The 23,426-nt window shown below is 42.1% G+C and overlaps 1 protein-coding gene across 2 annotated transcripts in view; it reads left to right on the forward strand.

The window, feature by feature from the left end:
• Window positions 1–23,426, forward strand: part of GALNT7 (polypeptide N-acetylgalactosaminyltransferase 7) — a 577,925-nt gene that overhangs the window by 546,099 nt on the left and 8,400 nt on the right. For both annotated transcript variants that reach the window (XM_085641835.1, XM_085641834.1), the window contains exons 10-11: window positions 3,183–3,281; window positions 16,728–16,856. In XM_085641835.1, the coding sequence (XP_085497961.1) occupies window positions 3,183–3,281; window positions 16,728–16,856 (228 nt within the window). The remainder of the gene's footprint in view (window positions 1–3,182; window positions 3,282–16,727; window positions 16,857–23,426) is intronic.

Genomic DNA, 23,426 nt, shown 5'->3' on the forward strand with positions numbered 1-23,426 from the left:
GATGTGTGGGTTGTTGTTATGGAGGATCTTGTGTCGTTCCAAATGGTGTACGTAGAGCCCCGCCAGACTCGGCGCAAAAGTGCTTCCCATGCTCGTACCGTGGGTCTGTTTGAACAAAGAATCATTAAATTGAAAGAAATTTTCTGTTAGAGCTAGTCGACAGCACTCCAACACCACATGTCTGGGTGTGTGGTAAGCCCAATTTTAATAAATTACACTCTTTTCCCTACCTAAGATGGCCGAACCAATTCAAATTACGAGAAATGACACCCTAAGGCTATTCAGCCATGTCCGTTTTTAGTGCGCTGAACGGAGCAGATGAGCATAACCTCTTTCGTCATTGCTTAAAATTAATTTCTCTTAATTTTTAGTCTTTATTAACTTTCACGACTGGTGCCTGCTCCAAAATGGCGGCGATCGAGGGGAACTACAACCAGCGAGCTCTTCCTTATCCGTTTTTCTTAGAAAAACGCAGCGGATGGCTAATCCTTTTTTTTACTGCTAACAATTAATTCCTTTTTGAATTACTCTTAATCTATTTACGATATTTGCCAGTTCCAAGATGGCGGCCATTGAGCGCGACCGCAACCGGCGAGTCCTTTCTTCCTCTTCACATCCCCCACCAGGTAGATATCAAGGCACCCGGCTCGCATCCATTCAGTATGCGGTCGGCGAGGCAGTTTACTAGTAGGTGTTTCCGGCGGGTGGCCTGACGAGTACAAGTGAGTAACCACGCAGCAGCGGGATGCCCTTGGCCCATCGTAATTTAGATGGGTCTTCATTTTAACTCTCTTCATTTTGCGCTGGATCTCCTAACAGGACAGCGCTCCAAGAACTTTTTACTTTATCGCTTGTACCTCTATCCTAGGTGTACGAGTGTCCAACCCCCCCTCAGTCGACCATGAGGCACAGTTTTGCCTTTTAAAATGTATGTATTTTCGTACTTTTGTTTGTCTTGTGTGTAATTTAGGTTGTCAGACGCATGTTTTTTGACCTTGTGTGTATTATTAAATGTGCACTTCGTGCATTCACGATCACCTTTTATTCACGATATAGCTAGACGCCAGCATGAAAGATGTACTGTCTAGAGAACTATACAGTGGCACAATAAGAATATGTGAATATTGAGCATTGCGACACTGGTGCATAGTGTAATCACTTTTTTATCCTATGACAATAATGCATAATCTGCCTTTTCTCCTTTAACGTCTGTTTTCCATCCTACAGATTTTCATTAGACGTACATTACGTATGTATTTTGATTAACGCATGCAAATTTTGCACAGCGTTTTGTGTTTTTTTCACTTATTATTGCACCAAAGTAGGTCTTCTAGGAGTGGTACTTACACTGGGCTGGTCCCAGTGTAGTCCTGATGAAGAGCTTGGGAAGCTTGAAACTAGTCGACCGTATGCTAGGTACACTAACCCATTAGTTTTCTCTAGCATATCACCCACTTTTTAATTAATTAGCTAGGAGCAACATTAAAATTTATATTGGCCACTAGTTGATTATTTTAACTCACTTTAAACCACTCCACACCACAACACTTGCACAACACATAGTCTTGTTCAGTGCTCCTACGTAAATCCGCAAGTCGCAGCACGCCTCAGCCCGTAGAGGACTGAGAGGACCCCAATGATGAAGCATGTCACCGTGGGGAAACCCTGGTGAGTGAGGGGACTAAAGAAAGGAATTGTCCTTTCTTTCTTTTGCTTGGGTGTTCTTTCGGGAAACAAGTGCTTTCCTCACACCCTTTGGTTAGGTTCTCATAATCTGAAGACTCGGATTATTTATTTAATCATATCTGCAGGGCTGCCACATGATCCTCAGTACACCCCCTTACTAAGCATTACGGTGTTAGCTCCCAAGCAAGCAAGGAAGCGCCGGTGGGACACAGTAGTGGCTCCTCCGCAAAGGCGGAGGAGCGTCGCCCCACAGCTATTTTAGCAGTGCAAATAAGAAAATGATAATAACAAGACGTTATTAAAAAAAAAAGATTCTATATGCGAGTCGGGGCTGGGTTCTATGATGCCAGAGCAGCGGAGGAGTGGTTTCCGCTTCTCTAAGTGCACATAAAGGTTTGGCCGGCCCTCTAGGGCCCTTTAGTACCGGCCAAACCGTCATGCGCACTTGGCATGTTCTCTGTTGGGATGTATTGCTCAGCTACGTGGAGAACATGCCCAGAATCCCAGGCCCTGCCTGAGCGTCCAAACAGGACGCTCAGACCAATCACGACGCTGCTCCTGCAGCATTGTGGTTGGCTGGGAGAGTCTGGAAGCCTGGGTGCTTCAGGTCCTTGATGCAGATCCTGATGAAGAGGACGGAGGAGAGACGTGGGGCAGAAAAAGTAAGTTTATGTTGTTATGTTTTTTTTCTAGTCCATCCACCCTAAAGTCAACCCCCCACCCACCACAACCTTCCACCCTCCACCCCCGTTCTAAGGCAGCCGCCATTGGTAGGACAGAAGGTACTGAAACATATGTCTGCAAACACAAACTCATTCTGTGCTCAACCTCCCTCAGGACGAGAACACTCCTACACAATCTATGCGCAGCATGTGAATCCAGAAAGAATCTGCAAAACAAAATGGTTAATTACATGTTAGAGTAGTTTTGTAGCTTGAAGACTTTCTGGATTCACATTAAACCCTCCCACCTCTGCTGGAAAACAAATGCAGAGTTTTGCAAGAGGGAAGGCAAGACATTTTGAGGACACAAGGGAAGTTACATTCATGAGGATGCCGGATAAAAAAATAATCTGAAGTTGGCAACCATGCAGTGGAGCTTCCTGGGCGAGCATTTGATGTCATCAAGTAGAGACATGACACCAAATGTTTGACAATGCCCACTCAAAAAAGAAAAGAAAAGTAGAGACCATTCCTGAACCAACCATTCGATGGAGGAATGGTGCACAGCATGTGATCCAGATTCTTTGCAAGCTGCAAAATTACTCCTACAGGTAAGTAACCATTCTGTTTGTGCCACCAGTAGCAACATGAAGATAGCTTGATAAAAACAGTGAAAATACCAATAGCACATTGCACATCCATGTTACACATTTTCTAGTGTCCTAAAAGTTGTGAGCCATAATAGATTGCATTTACTTTAATTACTACTCAGATACTGTTCTCCAAGGAGTACCCTGTTATAGCTTATGATTATTTCCATCTGTCTTCCTTCAGATTAGAGCTGTCGATACTGTTTACTGTATAGATAGCATGGGACACACAAACGGTGGATTTTTGGAGCTTGGGCCCTGCCACAGAATGGGTGGAAATCAGGTAATCATGCTTGATGTATGGTACTAAATATATTAGAAATTTGTTGTCAATAATTTAACAGCTGGCAGTATTTTGCAATAGAAGTTGTGACGGAATAATATATCAAGAAAGCTCGAGAAAAAGGCACGATTGCTGACTTTTTATTTTAAAAATCACTAAAGTAGATAAAAACAACATTTACCTTTATTTTCACAAATCTGTTATTGATTGTGTTTGTCAGTGAGCAGTGTTTCTTGTGCATTCCAAGTTTCTGCAATCTGTAATTTTAAGAGGCTTGCATGTGATCAAGAACTTGGTGACCCTGTTGATCCCTTCTAACTTTTGTGCAACATATTAGACAGAACTCCTGCAGCAACATCTTCAGAACTTGAGGCCCCCAGGTTAATCTTGAGTTCCTCCACTAGGTTAATATCGTAGCAACGATGGAGAATGCATATACTTATTCATGAATTCTAGAATAGAAATATTTCTGCATATTTACTGAGGAGACCTATATTGTGCTAAACTTACTGCTTTTTGACTACTTTAGAATGCTTGATGTGGAAGGTGGTGAAAGCTGCTTAATGTCTTTTCAGTGGGCCCAATTACCACCCTTCAAAGTAGTTGAGCCTCTGCGCGGGTGATAAAATGGACCTGGCTGTTAATCACATATACCATTTTTAAAGTTGCAGGAGTCGTTTTAATGTATGTTCTGTGCCATAATCTGCTCCGTGTGGTGGTGGTAGCAATTCTATTCTGAACAACTAACTCCTTCAACCTGCGTACTTCTTACAATTTCAGGTCTTTTCTTGAACTTGTCATGCATTGGTTACATACTCTGGTGGGGGTTTAGGTCATTCTGCAGCAGAAGGCCTGAAACTCTGGGGGTACTTCTCACTTGTTTCTTATGTTTCATTTTACTGCATCAGATATTTACATTTTAAGTTTCTGGTGGGCACTTAATGTGGACCCAGCTTCTGGTTATTGATTGTCCTACTGCTCAAGAAGGCCTTTCTCAAGGGGCTAGTCTCTTGAATGTACTTTCAGCCAGTGGAGGAATTCCAAGGTGTGGACTTTCTGATCCTGGTTTATTGGATTTAGGCAAACCATCATCCCCTAGCTAGAGATGCTCTTGTGCAACCCCAAATATGTAATATTCTATCAGGTAGGTTTGTGGATTTCCTAGCTATACACAGTGATATGACTGGCGCAGCAGCAAGGTGCTTCTGAAAGCATAAAAATAGTACCCATAACTTATACTATACATTTAATGGAGTGACATTGGGTAGTTCAACATTGAGCATGTCACCCAAGTTTTACAGTTTTGCACTGGACCTGCTACTTGCTCATTAGCAAAGTAGCAGTCTTACTAAAGACCGGGCACAGCTGCAACCATCTCCAATAAATAGCACGTGAGAGTGATCTCTGTTCAGACAAAGTAGGCCTTAATGAATACACTCAATATGTGATCCAAAAAAAGAAAACAGCGGATTACAGCTTCCTCCATATCAGTAGGAGCTGAACTGTTACTTATCACAGATTATCAGCATCTGTTTGCTACATCAGTTTATTATGTATCACAAGACAACACAACTCCTGATACTCTTATTATGCCTTATGCATTGCCAGGACTCCCCGGGGAATGCTTTTAGTTTGTCCGAAGCAGTGTCATCTCAAAAGGCCTTCTAATAGATTTCAGTAAACTCTACAATTATCTGGTTTACAAATGCAAGAAAAGCTGCTCCCTAAATTTAGTAGTACCTGCAAAGCAAAGGCAATTTTTGTCCTCTGATTTCCTGGTCTGGGCTATTGGTAGTATCCTTCTGTATTTGTTTGGGTATCTTTTAGTATAGCGTAATTTCATCTCGCCCCCATCTCTTAGCAAACATGCTTCCGCCATCTGCCTCGAACTACACTTTTAGAGATGTGCCTCTAGCTTCGAAGATTGCTTTGGATAGCTGTGTTGTGCTTCCTTTTCTTGGAGAGTACAGTAACCAACCATACTGCAAATGACATTGATATCTTTCAAGACAAGCACATGGGTTAACACCTGTATGAATAATTGTGGAACTGTAGATAATCAGAAGAATAGAATAGAACAGTGCAAAAGTGGACTCAGCAGGCATGTTTGTAATACGAATAAAGCTGAGGCTAAACTAGTCGGATTTGTACTTAACAATAGCTCTAACTATAGATGGATCTTTCTGGAACACAGAGCATTCCAATCTAAATTTCATCCCATTGCTAAGTTGTGGAACTACTGGCCATACTTGTTCATTGACAAGAAGCTCTTCAACCTCTTTAAACAATATTGAGGCTGGTGAACACCTGCATTGTCCTAGAGCTTCATTCTCCTCTCACACAAAGCTGATCATCATGAGTACGCATAGCTTTTTTGTTATCTGCAAAAGACTGTATGTTCTGCTCGGCTCATTTGTCAAAATAAACTATTCTATGAGCCCTTTTCTCCTTGGATTTTTTTTTCTACGTAAGTTGTACTTACTTTAGGATGAAAAGATAAGGTCAAAAACAGTGATGCCTGATAAGCAAATGACTTTACAAAAGACAGCAAAATATTTTCCAACTGTTATAATGATTGTTTGAAGTAAGATAAGATCAAGCAATGTGGGAGAAATCAAAGAGAACAATCACGTATATTGAAAAAGAATTAAAATCAGACGACAAATAAGGAAATGAAGTCGGACAATACAAAATATGAAGAAGGAGGTAATGACTAAATAAATAAAAGATAGGCAAACACATTTTCAAAACTCTAGTACGTTTTCTACAGGTATCCTATGTAATAACGAAAACTTTGACATAATTCAGCATCAGACACCTGCTCATGCTCAAGTCTTCCTCGGAGCTTATATACAGAACACAGTGCACAATATAATCCTTTAGGATTCAAGCGGGGAATACCCTTGTCCATATAATTGGTGTCTGTGGACTGTTCCAATGGGGGCATTGAGACAGGCACATCAAATGCCATTTTAATCATAATTGCAGCCCCCAAGCCTCCCAAAATCCACTCCAATGACGTACGCTGAACAGATCATTAGAGGTACTCCTAAGGAGGGTCAGACTCTTGTGAAGGATAGGGAAGCATCAGAATAGGCCTATAATTAATTAAATTAATATACAAGTAAATCAAAACTTCAATTTAATAGAAATTACATAAATCAGAGAAAATGCAGGGAATATCCTGACAATAGACTGTGAGAATTTACAACAGTGATAACTATGTATCAATACCTTTTGAAAGTGTATTATAGAAGAATCGGTATAGTTTCAGATTTCATGCTAACATTTCTGTCTCCCACCACAACATGGGCACTTTTCACCCACCATCCCATAAGTCAAGTAAAAGTCATTCAAGTGTAGTATTCTAGGAGAATCTTAGTACCTGTCCTTCAGTCTGATAACAATTGCCCCATAGGTTCTAAAAATACATCTAAGTATTAGTAGGGAAACATAAAGACCGTATGGACCGCTTGAAATAAAAACCACTTCAGGAGACTAGAGTAGCCATCATAATTTAGAGTTATTGACAGGGGTTGTAGGATTCTGCAAACTGGGGGCATTGTCCATCGTGGACTTAAGTCTGGTCCTAGACTTACCGCTATGTTAAACCAGCTCATTTTTTGTTATGACCCCTTTCACTCTCGCCCATTGTAGTGAACACTGGGGTGGACGCAATGTGGCTCTATGCTCATACCTAGTTTGCAATTGTGAGACTGCTAAGTATCCTTTGCAGGGATCAGTTTGGAAGGTATGTTCACTTGTGATCTTCTAGCCTGTGCAGAAAGTTTTTCAAAGCATCCGGGTCATGAGTCTTTTGAGTGACCGTGCATTGTCATCTACATTGCAGCCACTTCCAAAAGGCCAGACTGGATGTTCCATTTCCAAATGAAAGAGTGCTAAAATAAGAATTTCCTATGTTTGAAATTCCTCACTTGCGAGAAGTTGCCATTCTTATAGATACTTCTAACTTCAGACTCTTCACGTTTGACTATCAGCGTGTGCCGGACTGGCTCCGGGAAACTTTCACAGCAGTAGTGCTGTGAACTGGCGGATGGCACCCTGCAACTCTGCAGTGACTCCATTCCGACCTGGAAATGACAGAGCAGAGCAGGATATAGGGCCCCGCGTTCTGTCGTCAGTTCCTTTGTTTCCGCATGTCGGTATTCAGCTCTAGAGCTCTACCTCCCTTTTTCTTGTCAGATTGATGCGTTTTTTCTGTTTACAAACTTTCCAGTATTCAAGGGAATAATGTCTTCTCCCAAAACTAAAGGTTTTAACTCTGTTGCTACAGTTGAAAACAAATTTCGGTGACAGACCCGCACTAAGTGTGTCTTTGGTGTTTTGGCTCGGGACAGGACCCCAAGTTGTGTGAGGAAAGTGCCCTCATGAACCCAATGGCAACCTGGAACCGTGAAATGAAGCAGTATGTTTCTGAACATCAGAAGAGAACATGCAGGTCCTGCTTCTGCTTGAAGTTGAGAGCACAGACTTATTCACACTGTCGAGGCTGCTCCCGCAGCGCATCGTCTTCACGTTTGAGTTCTGCTGGCAAGTCAAAGTGTAAGACAACACGGAACCACAAGAAGGCCAAGAGAGGATGTCAAGTTGTTATCGAATCTCACTTTCAATCTCCCTTTGAGGAGCCAATTCTGCAATTGCTTCTGGTGCACCCCGAATTCCTTGGGCCATCAGTGATGATGCAGCAGATCAATGCCTTTAGGGAACACATGTTGCGTCCAAACTGCTTTAATTTGCCCTTAATTAGACACAACCAGTCTGTAGTAGGCAGGATCAGACATTTCTTCCAACTGTGGCAAGTGGTAGATGGGTCCTTGAGATCGTTCAGTAAGGCTATCCCCCTCCATCCTTTTCCGATCTGCGCATTTTCCGCCTACATCAGAGTGCCTTTCAGAGGAGCACCTGTCCATCTTGTTGTAAGAGGTGCAAGCCCTACTGTCCAAAGCAGCTATTGAGTGGGTACCAGATATTGAAATCGGGAATGGTTGTTAATCCTGCTGTTTCATCATACCGAAAAAAGACCTAGGCCTGTGCTCTATTTTAAATCTTCGCCCTGTGAACAACTTCCTAAAGAAGGACAGATTCAAAATGCTCACACTGGCCCAGGTTCTGTCTGCTATGGACCCAGGCAACTGGATGGTTACTTTAGACCAGGGGTCTCCAACAAGTAGCTCGGGAGCTACTGGTAGCTCGCTAGTACCTTCAACGTAGCTCTTTGAGGTGAAGTCAAGCCCAGTATCAATTTCAGAGTAGGTGTCTATTAAAAAAGGCAGCACTGATCATCTCAAGGCCCTAAGAGTGACAGCCAGCCAAACTTATAACAGTAACTCATACTAACACTCAAACACACACTGTGCAGCTTATAGGACCTGCTACATGATAGTCTGTATCCAATCTCAATATAATTAAGCCACAAGGAGATTTACCATGTTTCAGTCCCTCCTTTATCAGTCACAACATGTGTGTGAACCGTGCACCATCAAAAAAGTATGGCAGCAGTAGCCTGAGCTGTAATCAGTGCTGACCCACCAAAGTGTGGGACTGCAGGAGTCAGAGTGAAAATGTGTCAGTTAGATGCATGATCAGCTCAAGACCTGAGGAGAACAGGGTATGATCCAGACCAGAGAAAATTAAGAGATTCTTCAACTTTATGTGTGTCCATAATAAACACTATTGCTTCCTGAAACTATGCCTGGTACCAAGAACCACCAAATATATATGCTAGGCCCAGCATAAGAGTGTTATATTTGGCATAATTGTGTACATTCCTGACATAATAGTGTTAATGGCATAATTATGGTCATCCTTGACTATTTTAGTATTTTTGGTCTAGTTGTGGTATGCTTGCAGCCATCATAGACCTACTCTGAGCATGACTGGCCTATATGTACCTATTCCTGGCATATTAATGGTCATGACTGATATGTGGTCTTATCCCAGATCCTTCTGGTTTCCAGCCTTGGCACAACTGTGACCCTAGAATAATGGTGGGCATTACTGGCATAATCCAGGCATCCGTGGTGCTATGGTGAGCATCCATTATGATATAATGTGGTAACCCATAATTGTCCACGGACCTGGGTAACGATTGGTATAGGAAACAACGGTCCTAGACTTCTTTAAAGCTACAATTCAGCTATGAAAAACATTCATTAGTCAAAGGACATCCGGTACATATAGTCACTATTTTACAGGTATAACATTTTCTAGTAGATCAGGAAGACTTTCCTTGAGCAGAAGTAGCTCTCACTACAGAAAAGGTTGGAGACCCCTGCTTTAGACCTTTAGCATGCCTACTTTCATGTATCCATTCTGCAGTTCCACAGGCATTACCTGCTGTGGAACCATCCTAGATATGGTACAGTTCAGAGCCTCCCCGTCACAAGTCCAAGACATTTAGGCTATGATCCTGATGTTTCAGCCTCTGTCCTGGGTCACAGAGAGAATAGTTCTGAGATGTCTTGGACTCTGCCTCCTGCTTGTCAGCTATGCCAGGTGGCATATGTGAAATCTGCTTAGGAATCTGACGTCACAGTGCGCCCTTCTCCAAATAAACCTGTCAGATTTCATCCAGGTTTTGGAGGAGACTGCAACAGATATGCAGTGGTTGCTGCTCAACCCCAGTTGGACTGGTGATGGATCCCTCTTCCTGCCCCACGCAAGGCTAACATGGTGACAGATGCATCACTGCAGGGCGTCATTTGGGAGAGGTTAAGATCAGAGGACATTGGTCTCCGACAAATGTCTGGCTCCGCATCAATCTATTGGAGTTGTGTGTCGTTCGCCTGGCGTTAAAGGCCTTCTTACTATGCATCCAGGGAAGGTTGGTACAGGTTCTCACAGACAAGGCCACCGCCATTTCGAACTTCAACAAGCAGGGCGGAGTGGGGTCCTTGGTCCAATGTCAAGTGGCAGTACACCTCTGGAGTTGCTGGAGCACCAGTGCATCTCACTAATTGTGAATTGCCTGGCAGGACCTCTAAATGCCACGGTGGAAGAGCTCAGGTGGTGACTCTTGGCAGACCACAAATATAGAGTAAACCCCAAGGTGTCATAGGACATCTTATAATACTGGGGATAACCCTGGCTAGATCTTCTTGGCACCATTGAGAATGCAAAATGTCAGACCTTTACACCCGCTGGAGGTTGCAAAATCGCTTTTTCTGGGAGACACATTCTGGTTAAAGTGGAGCACAGGACTCCTGTTTGCCTTTCCTCCTCTGCCTCCCCTGCCCTGAGTTCTAAAGAAGAAAGAAGATCAGGAATGACCCAGCCCAAGTTAACCTAGTGGCTCCAGACTGGATCAAGAGAGTGTAGTGCCCACAACTTCAGAGCTTAAACATCTGTCCTCTGATCAGAATACCACTTCCGGAGAGTCTTCTGTGGCAGCAGCATGGCAGGTTTCTTCACCCAGATCGACACTGTCTACACCTCCATGCATGGAGATTGAGGGACGGCAGTAAAGTGTGTTGAGTCTTAAGTCCCAAGATTGTGGATGTCATCCTTGCTGCACGGCATCCTTCTACAAAGTACATTTACGCTTGGCACTGGGACAAATTTGTGGCCTAGTATGAAGCCTGCTACATAGACACATTGCAGGCTAGACTATTGGATGTTTTAGTTTTTGTTTTGTCTTTGGCACAGCAAGGACTAGCTGTGGGTACAATTAAAGGTGATTTGTTGGCCCTTTCGGATTTTTGCATTTGCTGGACCAGGCATCGTTTTTTAAATCCTTTATTGTGATAAGGTTATTTAAAGGTTTAACCCCCGTTTTTTTCCTCCAAAACCATTTGTGATAGTACACTGGGATATCAATTTGATCCAGACTTTCATCATGAATCTGATCTTCATTTGAGCTGATGCACAGCTGTTTGTTACGCCTTCTGACCCTAAAGAGCGGCCGCTTTACACCACCTTTTTATCAGATAACTGGTGTTGAAGACTAGGCCGGCCTTTTTGCCAAAAGTTGCAACTCCTTTTTATTACATTTGGCAATACATCACCCTTCCAATATTCTTTGCTCCTCCTGACCCCTCTGAAGAAAAAGATATACTCCATCAGCTGGGCCTAAAAAAAAAAAAAAAGCTTTGTGGTTTTACTTCAACTGCACCAAAGAGCCTCAGGTGGACAATCATTTTTTTGTGGGGTTCTGTGGGGCAAAGAACATAAAGGTGATGCAGAAAAGGAATTTGTCACGCTGATAGTCCTCTGCATTAAGACCTGCTACGCATAGGCAAAGAAGCATTGTCCAGAAGGATTTAGGGCTCATTCAACCAGGACCAAGGCTGCTATCACTACTTTGATACACGTATTGCCTGTTCTTAATATCTGTCAGGTTGCATCATGAGCATCGGTGCTCATGTTCATGAAGCACTGCTGCGTAGATAGCCAGGTCCGATGGGAGGGTCTTTCACCCATTCAGTCCTGCAGGACGTTTTGGTCCGTGCCCACTCCACAGACCCTCCACCTTGGGAGGTACTGCTTTGGGTTCTATTCTAAAGGTGAGGAATCTGCAGATAGAAGTAGCCATCTGAAGAATACATTACTAACCTTTGGTAATGGTCTTTCTTGTGGATACTCTATCTAGCCACATATTTCTCACGGCTGTATGGCCTCCTTGTTCTGTGAAATGGTCTCTCTCTCCATCTAAAAATGTCCCAGATTAGAGATGCGCACACTGGTACCTCTTATCAATTATAGCACTCAGAGTTGGTGCCTATATGTGGCTCAGTTCTGTCACTTCTTGGGTGGAACGTAGTCACTGCTGAGCAACACGGTGCCACCTGCCAGCGAGCTGTAATTAAAGCTTTCCGGATCCTGTCTGATGTGGATATTCTAATGGTCATCTGGCGTTAGATTGAGTATCCACCAGAAAGTGAGTTAGCAAAGGTAATTAACATGTTTAAAATGTATCTTTCGGCCTACATACATGGAGATGGCATTCCTTGCTGCCAACTTTATGATCTGTCTGGCCTGTTGGTGGCAAAGTACACTGGCTGTTATAGGACATGGCACGTGTTTCCAGGTTCCTCATATGCACTCCATCCATTGGCTGAAGTTCTGGGAGGCGGGGAGTGAGAAATGAATTTAGGACAACTCCTTGCAGAAGCCTGGTAGGAGCAATAGCATGTTGTCCCCGTCTGCCTATTTCAGAACTCCAGAAATGTGTCTATTGTCCCATGGACTGCAGTCTTCGAAGGTTGTCACTTTTCTATGAAGAATCAGATTGTCTGAGTTGTAGTCGGATACAGTTTGGAGACAGGCCTCAATCTCAGCCACCCGTGCCTCTGTTGTCTCTTCTGTAATGTCGCCAAATCTTAGTGCATACATTTGAGTTCATTCTTAGTTTCCATAATAGAATACTCCACTTTGCTGATGGAAGACTATGAGCAATGTTATTAAGAGATGGTTAGGGTGGGTAATTCTGTTGTATTATTAGTGACTTATCTGGTGGAAGTAATGCATGTGTTTGGGGCCTAGAAGAGGGTAAACACAGTTACACAGGCGGTCACACTTCGCTCATTAACCCAGGCGCCAGGGTAGGAGGCTATGTGGTGTGGCCATAGGTCATATGAATCTGCAGGACAATATCACAGTGTCCAAAATAGCACATGCCAATAATAAACAGTACACAGACAGACAACATAATACACTTAGTCCTAATTAGAACACCACACATGTGAAAGTGATATTAGCACACCATCTTACTTAGTCACCGTTTTATACTAACTAAATGACTGCACTGTGATCTTTGTATCTAAGGCATGCATTGTTGTACTGTTTGCTTTTCTGCCATAGAACTGCCCAAAATCAAGCAACTACATTTGTCAGGACATGGTACATCCATACCGCATGACTCAGATAAGTTTCTTAGCTCGCTGTAATGATGCTAACAACAGCACGCAGTACCAAGAATTCCACATACATCTAACTTTGTTCAGTTATGCTGTATAGTAGATTATAATCACACTCTAAACAGCATTTAGCACTCAATGCATGCTGATGACATCCTTAAAACACACATACATCCAGTGGAGAGAGGCAGTTGTTGTCCCTATTTTCAAAAAGGGTGACAAATCTGACCCAGTTTGCTATACAACCATTTCTTTATTGGATACCACCTCTAAGATTCTGGGGCGGGTTCTTCTCACATGCCTAGAGAAGTGGGCGAAAGCTAATAATATTCTTTCTCCTCTCTAGTCTGGTTTCCGTCCAGGGGTTGGCACAGTGGAATAATGTTTACATTTGTCAAGTTTAGCTAGAAAGTACTTCAAAGCCAGTGGAGGTGCCTTATATTTAGTATTTATGCACCTCTCCTGTGCTTTTTGATTATGTAAACCGGGTCAAGTTATGGACGAAGATGGAATCTATGGGGGTAGAGCAGGTGTTAGTGGATGGCCTAGAGAAGATGCACTCAAATACCACCATAAAAGTTTGCTTTGGACAAAACTGAGAATGCACTGACCTCATTAAATCGTGCAGAGGTGTTGGGCAAGGATGCATTTTGGCACCTTTCCTCTTCCTGCTATACATCAATGGTCTGGATCTACACTTGACTAAGGCTGGGAAAGATTTGCCTGTAGTGGGTGCACTGCCGGTCCCATGCCTCCTACATGTAGATGACGCTGTGCTCATAGCACTAACAGCAAATGGGTTGCAGCGGCTTTTGGTATCTTTTACAGAGTTTATGGCAATTTGGACCTAAAAGTGAACTTTGCTAAATCTTTTATGAAGGTAATGGGTCAAGGAAGAAGAAATACAGGGCACACATGTTGGGAGGGGTCACTATCCAGAGAGTTAAATTGGATGCATTTACTAGGGCACACCAATTTCAGAGCGCCATTGAGGCACTTTTGTCGATTCTCCTCACTGGGTGCAAAAATGATAACTGAAATGTTGCTTCAGTACAAAATTAATGTTTTTCCGATGGGGTTCTATACTTCGGGAGTGTGTGGTCATGTAGAGGTTGAATATCTTCAGACCTTGGAAAATAAATTCATAAATAGTAAGGCTCTCAACCCAGCCTCTTTAGCCTCACTCATTGGTCACCACGAGCTGGGTTTAAACTATTTTGAAGATATGGTCCATCTTGCCCCTTTACTCTTGTGAGTTAAGGTCTGGTCCTCCCCAGAAACGTCCTTGTCAAGACTAATCCTGAAGGACTGCCTGGCATTGGATGAGGCGGCTAGGATTCCCTGGCTGCTTTATGTGAAACAGTCTTTGGTGACCTCTGGTCTTAAAGAAGTCTATGCTAACTCACAAAGATAACTTCTCATAGCAAGGAATTGGTTAAATATCTACGCTAGGATTTCACTTTTAAGAAGAGGATCTTCAAAACTGATAATATAACTAACTTTAAGTCATATGTAGACTTGGGTCTATCTAATGCCTTGGAACCCTATCTTGCATTTTTTCACAACATTCAGTATAGATTTTACTTGACTAGATTGAGGCTGAGTACTATTCATCTCATTTGCGGCTTTCCAACCCTGGGCACATAGTTTAAAGTGTTACCGAGCTGTCTGAGTGACAGTTGCACTCCACAAAGCATGATACATTTTATGTTCTTCTGTTCTCTGTATTAAGTCCCTCGGAGGAGGTTTTTAATACCGGTTTCAAACTGGTAAATATTAGACAACATAGGAATGCTTTAATTTTCCTACGACAAATGGGCTCTATAGAGATATGTTCTGCAATTCTAGATTTTATGAGAAACGCATTGTATATTAGACGAAGATACACACATTAAATTGTGATGTATGGATTGATCGGTTTTTAAATTTCCCAATACTGTAAATTGTATGTAATCTAGTTAGGAGCTTTGAAATGTCTGCTGAGTTTGCAAATTTTGTACAGTTTACACCAATTCTCTTAATGATCATTGTATCTATTAATTTTTAATGGAATCTTTATGATGTCTTTTTATGGTCATATCTTGACCGAAATAAAAGAATATTGACATACATCCAGTACACTACATTCTTGACGGAGATGGACACATTAACTGATGCACATCATTAAGAGATACTTTGAACAAAACAATAATCCCTAAACAAACAGATAGCAGGTTTTGAAAAATATCTGTCTGTATAACCTTACTTACTGTTCACATTTGTTGCAGCCATTATTAAGACCTCACTAAATATGGCATTGCTATCCACTAGAGACTTCTTGAGGGAATAAAGTCTGGAGGTGACAGAGAGTAACCCTGACCCTGCGCTGGTACTTTGATCCCTTTGAGGTGTTCCTCTGTTGATGATCTCTCGTAAAAGGAATAGTTGAGCTCATTCTTCTGCAATTGGGATCCCTCTGAGATATCAGTCTTCCATTGTTCTGCTTGTCAACTGGGGTGGGAGTGACATCCTTCTGGTTTGATTGACCTCAAGTTGTCTGCTCGCTGTTCTAGAGAATCACTTGCTTCAAAGTTGACTGCCTCTCTCAGCCGCTGACCCAAGATTGATTGGCATCTGTAGTGGAGATTCCTGGTGTCTTTTTGGTTAATTTGTGTACATGTAATTATAAGGTCCGAACACCAAGGGGTCACTTGAAATAGAGCAACACGTCGACACTGTGAGAATAGTTGACATCATGACCCATGGAAATACGTGCTCCAAAGCTGAAGCTAGACTAGAATGGCGAGAAGATGCCTCTGCTTCGAACAGTGTTCTAGCATGCCTCTCGACCCTCACTGCGAGCTCTAAGACGGAAATAGTGTCCACGACCTGTGGGACCCTTGAGTTTTTCATCACAGAGAAGCATGACTAAATACAGAAAATGGTTTTTAATCAATAGATATGTAATATGCTTTTGTAAGAAATCAAAAAACCTGCCCTTGTATCAAAACTCCGACTGCAGACTGCATCGCATAGAAAATCTACTTGCTGCCACCTAGTTTACTACATTTTCATTTAAATGCATTAGTAGCACAAAAGGAGTAAAGTCATGTAACATTTTTTTTTTGTACATAAAGGTACATTTTAAGCTCTCCTAAAACCCAGTTTCACTCTTTAACTTTAAAAGTAAAATATTCCCAGATTACATTTTTATTTGGAGAACTGGTTATCATAATCATATCAGGTCTGGCAAACTGAAGGGCAGAATGAATCGCCTAGTCGTAGATACTTTAGCACCACTTACTTGTGCTGTGATGCTACAGTAAGCTCTATTTGCGATGAGTTAACAAACAACACTGGATAAATTAACATACATCTTGAATTCTTCGTTGTTTTATGCCTTTAGTCCGTGTTTTGGGGGTTTTACTTGCTCTGTCGTATTTAAGAATGCACTGAAGAAACATTGTTTCTGCTACAGGTGTATACAATAAATTGATGGCATTGTATGCTAGGTTTTTATGTGTCTTTCTTCATAAAATATTTTCCGTGTGCGTGTGTAAGAAAAATATAATATTTATTTTTCTTATTCTAGCTCTTCCGAATTAATGAAGCTAACCAGCTAATGCAGTATGATCAATGTTTGACAAGAGGACCTGATGGATCAAAAGTTATGATTACACACTGTGAACTAAATGATTACAAGGAATGGAAATACTTCAAGGTAAATTCGACATGGCAGACAATAAAAGTAAAAAATTGAGACCCTCGTGTTTTCCTTTCTCATACAATTGAAATGTGCTATTAGCATCGAGTTTTTATTTCTTTGTAAACTAAAATGTTCACTAAGGGGTCCATGTAGCGAGTGTCTCTCCCAGGAATATCGAAGATACCAGAAAATATTACACATGACGGATGCACCACAACCTTACTACAGCAGACCTTTTCTCTATCATGATAGCGGCTCCAGAGTAACTGTACCTTTCCGTGTCAGACCTCACTGTTTACAATTCTAAAGGACTTGGATCTAGTGGTGAGGGATGTTGGGGTGGATGCCGGAGGGAGAGTTATTGAGAGGCTTATATATTTGTTGTTGCCTTTTTACAAAATGCTTATCGAAGTTGCTCAATTTCCATCATTCTGTACTGAACTATGTACCCGTGTTGTGCGACAAGCATCATGAGCCGTAACTGCTTTAGGATGTTTGATACACAGAAACACAGTGAAACAGATTTAAATCTAAAACGTTAAATAAGGTTCCTACTAAGTAAAATGCAACTGCAGGACATCTTTAAATGCACCAAATGCCCAGCAGATAAGAGGGTGTGCCGGTGTTTTCAATTGGGACAGGGATTTGGCAATGAAACAGCTTCTTCTCAAAAGCTTCACCACTCTAGCTCTGCTGTTGTCTTTAAATATTGTGGGATGTATTATTTTGCTTCTTGATGCTGATCATTAGTACTGTTAGAAGAAAAAGAAATAAATCTGATATCTCTGCTTTGTATTTTATCTTAATTGTGAGGACTAGTAAAGATAACTTAGCAGATAAAACATGTAGTATACCACAAACCTGTCCAAGTAACCTTAGGAGAAATATATACTTATTGGAATCATTTACAGAATATTATTCTCATCATGTAACAAGGACGCATGCACGCCCTTCTGTATACCTTCAGTCCACCACTCACATTTCCCCTGTGTGCCTTACCCCAATTTTCTTATCAGTGCATATTGTGTGTGCTAATCTCTCAATTAAGTTGCAACTGGGTAGAGTGAAGGGTAGCTTGTTGTGAAAGGTCCAGCAACAGAAATAAGTGTGGATAATTTACTCCAATAATTGTGTAAGGCAGTAAAAAGGCAGAAGAATACTAGCAGTGATGGCCAATATGGATTTGGCAAAACAATTTTATAATTACTGCCTGAGGCCTGGAATTAGTGTCAATGTAGTAGTTCTTCTATAAAGTACTGATGGTATCTAAGTGACTGGCCAGTGTTACTGTTTAGATTACCTCATAGCTGTGCAAAACACCTGAGGTTGCCTTAGCTCTGGTAGAGCAAGGATAAATGCACATAAGGAGCTTAAATGGTTTTGCATACGGACATGTAGGTATTACAATATTAGGCTACATTGAAACCAACAAGATGGGCTTTCCCTCCTTATGTAGTGTAGAACCTGTGCAAATCCTTTGTATTTGGGGCCAGATTAAACTCTTCGTGCATGGATGTTGTGCCCTTCAGGTATTGGATTTAGGGAAATGAGTTAGGTGATTCATCATACTCATAATAAAGTAGAATATGCCATTTTAATTGCTTCTTTTCAACAGTGACATCACACGAAAACAACAGCCGACAGGTGTTTCGCCCGATGGCCGATTGGCCGAGGGCTTTCTCAAGGCAAAGTGTCTGTTATGCAGTCCTATAGCCTCCTTTAAGAAGATTTAGCAAAGTAGTCTCTGCGGTCCCAGGAACAAGATTCCTCTACGGGCTAACAGAGGTAGTTCCTTCAGGAGACGGAGGAAGTGACTGCTCTGTTCACTTCCTCCTTAAACAGAAAAAAGAACCCTGGACAGATACTAGACGCAATGGGTCTCAAGCTGTTCAAAAGAGCCCATAGAATTCTTGTTACTACTGCTCATACAGGTTTGGACAACCAGTACAGTATAGATAGGTAAGAATATTCATTTCTTCTTAGAGTGGTAATTCAAGGAAAAGCGAGTTGGAAAAAACTGCAGAGCATATCCTTTCTCTATTACATTTGAATGCATGAGTTTAAAGTAATGATCAAATGTCTTTAAAAATAAAAAAATGTTGCCCATTGGCATTATATCCTATCTTGTTTTTGGTTGTAACTGTTATTACTCACGTGTTGGCGCTGTTGGGGAAGAGGGGGTGCTGGAAAACCAAGGCATTGTGTCCTACAGAAATTCTCACAACTGAGGCACGGAGCAGAACATGTTTTGTAAACTAAGACTTTGGCTTAGCTCCACAAAATTTGTTTTCACACCTACGGGTAACACGAGTGAACTTAGTTCCATGCTCCAACCCTTGAATGTGGAAGGCAGGTTATTGTAGCACCGCAGAACCCCACCCAATACATAGTTGAAGTGGTGTCAATGCTTTTGGGTTGCTAACAGTCCCTACACAGTGATACAGGGACGTTATGGTGATTGGAAACAAATCTGTTTAATTCTCCTGAATATCACACACAGTATCAGCTTTCAGTAGAAAGTGTGATGCACCAGCATCTTTGGCATTCAAGATCTTTTCTTTCAGTATCTTGCAGGATAATCTGGGGTGAAGGGCTTCTACTGACAAGTGCCGGGCCTTTTATACTGTATCTTATCTCAGATGGGAATTTCTCACATAACTTCAGAAATGTCTGACACAACCTATTTGCATCAAGCTGCTAGTCTAAAACACATTCTTGTAAACAAATAAGGCAAAAATTCAATTCAGACTACACTGTTTTGCCTATTGTTCTTGTCTGACCTTGAAATAGAGATAACAAGACACTTATTCCAGACTGATATTGCATCAGGTGTCTTATCAATGTCATTGTCTGAGTGACTTGATACTTTCACAGGTTCTTGGAAAGATAGGGACAGGCAACATCTGTGTCAAAGGTCAGACATGTTGATGATTCAGCAAAAATAGAGAAAATTGAGTCTTGGCCTGTCGGGCCTTATGGTTTTTACGTCAACCACTTAGTCTTATATCGGTGTACCGCAATGACTCCTAGATATACAACACTGAAAATTGTCTGGGGGCTTCCTAATCTCTCCAAAAGGTATAGCATCCTTGTGGAGCTTAGATCATTTCAAGGTGGTGTTGACTTCCTTTAGGAGACTCACCTTCTCGTGGCTGACTGGGACAGACTGAATTTTCTCCCTTTCCATTACCATGCAACCTCCCCATCCAAAAGAGCAGGAGTGGCAATTCTTGTTAGCCCTAGAGGGTCCCTTAAGAAGTAAAATTATAAAAACCAACAAGCAAGGGAAGTGAGCAGTGGTTAATGGACAATGGGAAATCAGCCGGATTACTTTAACAGCTGTATATGCCCATGTCCAGACCAGGAACACTTTCTAAAAGATACTCTGTGGATCATTACCGACTTTGACTCATGTCCACCGATTATTAGGGGTGGGAGGGACTTTTATGTAGCCATGAATGCAATTCATGGTAAATACTATGGTGGGACCCCAGAATTGTCATTTATGGGGCGATCTTGGGTAAATTATTTTGGCTTGATTGACACTTAGCACACTCAACATCCCTAAAAATAGATTGCTTCCACTACATCGAAGTGCACCATATGTAGTCCATAATTGAACTGGTTCTGCTAGATAAAAGATTAGAACATTAACTGAAAGAGGCTGATCAGCTCCCCCAGATGCTGTCTGAACATGGTCTATTGGAAACTACCTTAAATGGCAGCGGGAGACATAATTGAGGCACTTGGTACCTGTAGTGCTGTCTAAAGTACGAAGAACCTTACAGAATATTTAACCCTGAATGACACTGGAGAACTGGAGACGAGGGTGGTCTGGGACGCACTAAAGGCAGTCATCAGGGTAACCCTTGTCCAGGAGGCAGCAAGACTTAAATGTATGCATGAACTAACCAGAGCTAACCTGGCTGTGGAGTTGAAAGAGATAACTAAAAAAAATACCCCATCTCAAGAGATCTGGTGGAAGGTGAGTGCCATACGGGGCCAGCTCTCCGCCCTAGAGCTTGTCAAAGCAAACTATATCCTTACAAGAACAGGGGCCCGCTTCTACAAAGGAGGAAACAAACCAGGCACCTTATTAGTACACACTGTCGGGGAATACCAGACCTATAAGCACATGGAGGAGATCCAGGATGAGAGTGGCACCCTACACTTCACAACTAAGGGCAAGGTTCAGGCTTCCATACAGACTACCAGACCTTATACACCACTGACCACACTACTAAGACAGCACAGACTGCCTACTTTTATTCAGTTTTGATTTTCCAATTGTTCTCAGAGGCCTCAACAATCATTGGAGGGATCTATCACAGCATCTGAGATCTTGGCTAAATTAGACAACTGAAACTTTCTAAGGCGCCGGATTCCAATATGTTCTCTGTTTTGTTTTAGAAATGTTTGCACTCTAAATTGTCCCTATTCAGACAGTGCTTTCTTACAATTTAAATACTGATAAAGGAGTCACTATGGGAATGTCTGATGCTATTATTACTCTACTTACTAAATGCAGCAAAATTCAACTGCATGCACATTTTATCCCCCCATTTCACTGCTTAATTTGAATATTAAGAACTTTGCTAATATGCAAGCCTATCGATTAGATAAATTGATGACAGAGCTGGTACATTCGGAGACAGGATGCTTCATCCTCTATAAAATAGCAACCGACAACAGCAGAAAGGCCCTAAATCTCATTGATTTTGCGAGGAGGCTGGGGAAAGAGGCAGTCCTACTGTCCTTAGATGCTGAAAACTCATTTGACAGGGTGAACTGGGGAATGTTGTTTGTTTAACTGAAACGTTTTTAGTTTGGCGCAGAGTTCCTGGGTTGGATTGCAGCCCTGTACTTCAAATTGCAAGCAAACACTAAAGTCAACAGCCAGTGTTCAGCATATCTACAAATAAATAGGGACCCACCATCACTGTCCCTCCACCTTCCCCCTCCTCTGTGACATCTTCTTGGAGCCCCTTTCACAGAAAATTAGAGACTACATCCAATTAAAGGTATATCCTTTTACCAGGATACATTCAAAGTAACTGCCTTCTCAGACAATGTACTCCTCACCCTCACTGTCCCTATGTATTCAGTACCAGCACTTTTCTCAATATTCAAAGAATATCGGACAGTGATTGGCCTCTGAATCAATATGACCAAGTCTGGGGTATGGTGTTAGCAAAAAGTAATGCTTTTGCCTGGAAATTGAAAAATTCTAGACCTTTCCGTTGCACTCTAGATATCAACAGGTATTTAGCGCATGGCAAATACCCTGACTTGCACCAGCATGAATTTTGAGATCCTACATTAGGGGACTAAGTCAAGCTTGGCTGCCTGGAGAAACCACGCCCTTTCTTTGGTGGGGATGATTGCTACCCTGAAAATACATCGATTGATGTGGATTCTGTATGTATTCCAGGATCTGCTGCTGTCACTCAGGAGGGAAGACATTGCACAGTTGTAGGTGGTAGGACAGGTGACCAAAACTCTCCACAAAAGTACCCCATTTGTTACATTACTTCCAAGGATCGCTAATTCAGATATTTGATTGAGTGGTTGAGGGGGGAACTGCTACACAGGTGTGTTTCATCGATCAGAACTTGACAACCAGGCCATGGATGAGGATCCTTCGGTCCATAAGAACCTACTAGGCCATCTCCTGTACGTCACTCCGGTCACTTAAGCCAGATTAGGGGTCTGGGATTCCACAGCATGCAAAGAGTGCCTTACCACTTTTCCATCACCCCTTACGCTGATAGTTGGTAATTCTAAGGTCTTACTGCAGATGTAGACACGTGACTTTCGGATCTGGAGGCAGAGACAGTGCCTCGGGCTCTGGGGTTTTTATTCTAAAAGCACCTTGCAACCATTTTAATTTTAAACAAAAGTATGGGATCCGTGAGACGAAGTGCTTTCATTATCTCCAAATCCAGTACTGGGCAGCTCAGAGTGTGATCAAAGAAGGGCCAACAGGGAGCTGGCACACTTTGGAAAATCTCTTTCTCTGCTAAGCATGTAGTCTCTAAAATGTACTCTCTCCTCAACTCCCCAGCAAATGTGTACAAGTTCCCTTTCCAGATACAATGGTAGAGGGACCTCAGTGTCTCTCTTGACACAGATCAGTGGCACAAAATATTCCTGCAAACCAATAGTTTGACATGACAGGCAAGAGGTAGGGAGAGAATTCACAAGATCCTGTTCCTCTGGCGTCTTACACCTGCTATTAGCCAGACTCACTCTTAACACCTGCTGTAGGCGATGTGGTGAACATGTCTCTCTGCTTCACATTATGTGGTCCTGTTCATGATTGGGGCAACTCTGCGACAGGTCTTTCTAGCTTTGTCTTAAGGTCACGGACAGGATGTCAACAAATTGCCAGAGTTTGGTCTGCTGGGCAGGCACAGGTGTGGAATCCATCCCCTGCACTCTTCTGCAGATAAGCGAATTTCTCACTTGCAACTAGAAGCAAAGCAAACCATTTTATCACAGTGTGGGCAAAAAATTGTACAGTTATATGAACTATAGCTACACAATATTTCAACACACACAAAAACATTACCTATTAGCACGCAG

This window comes from Triturus cristatus, chromosome 2_2 (assembly GCF_964204655.1).
Source record: "Triturus cristatus chromosome 2_2, aTriCri1.1, whole genome shotgun sequence".
Classification (NCBI taxonomy): Eukaryota; Metazoa; Chordata; class Amphibia; order Caudata; family Salamandridae; genus Triturus; species Triturus cristatus.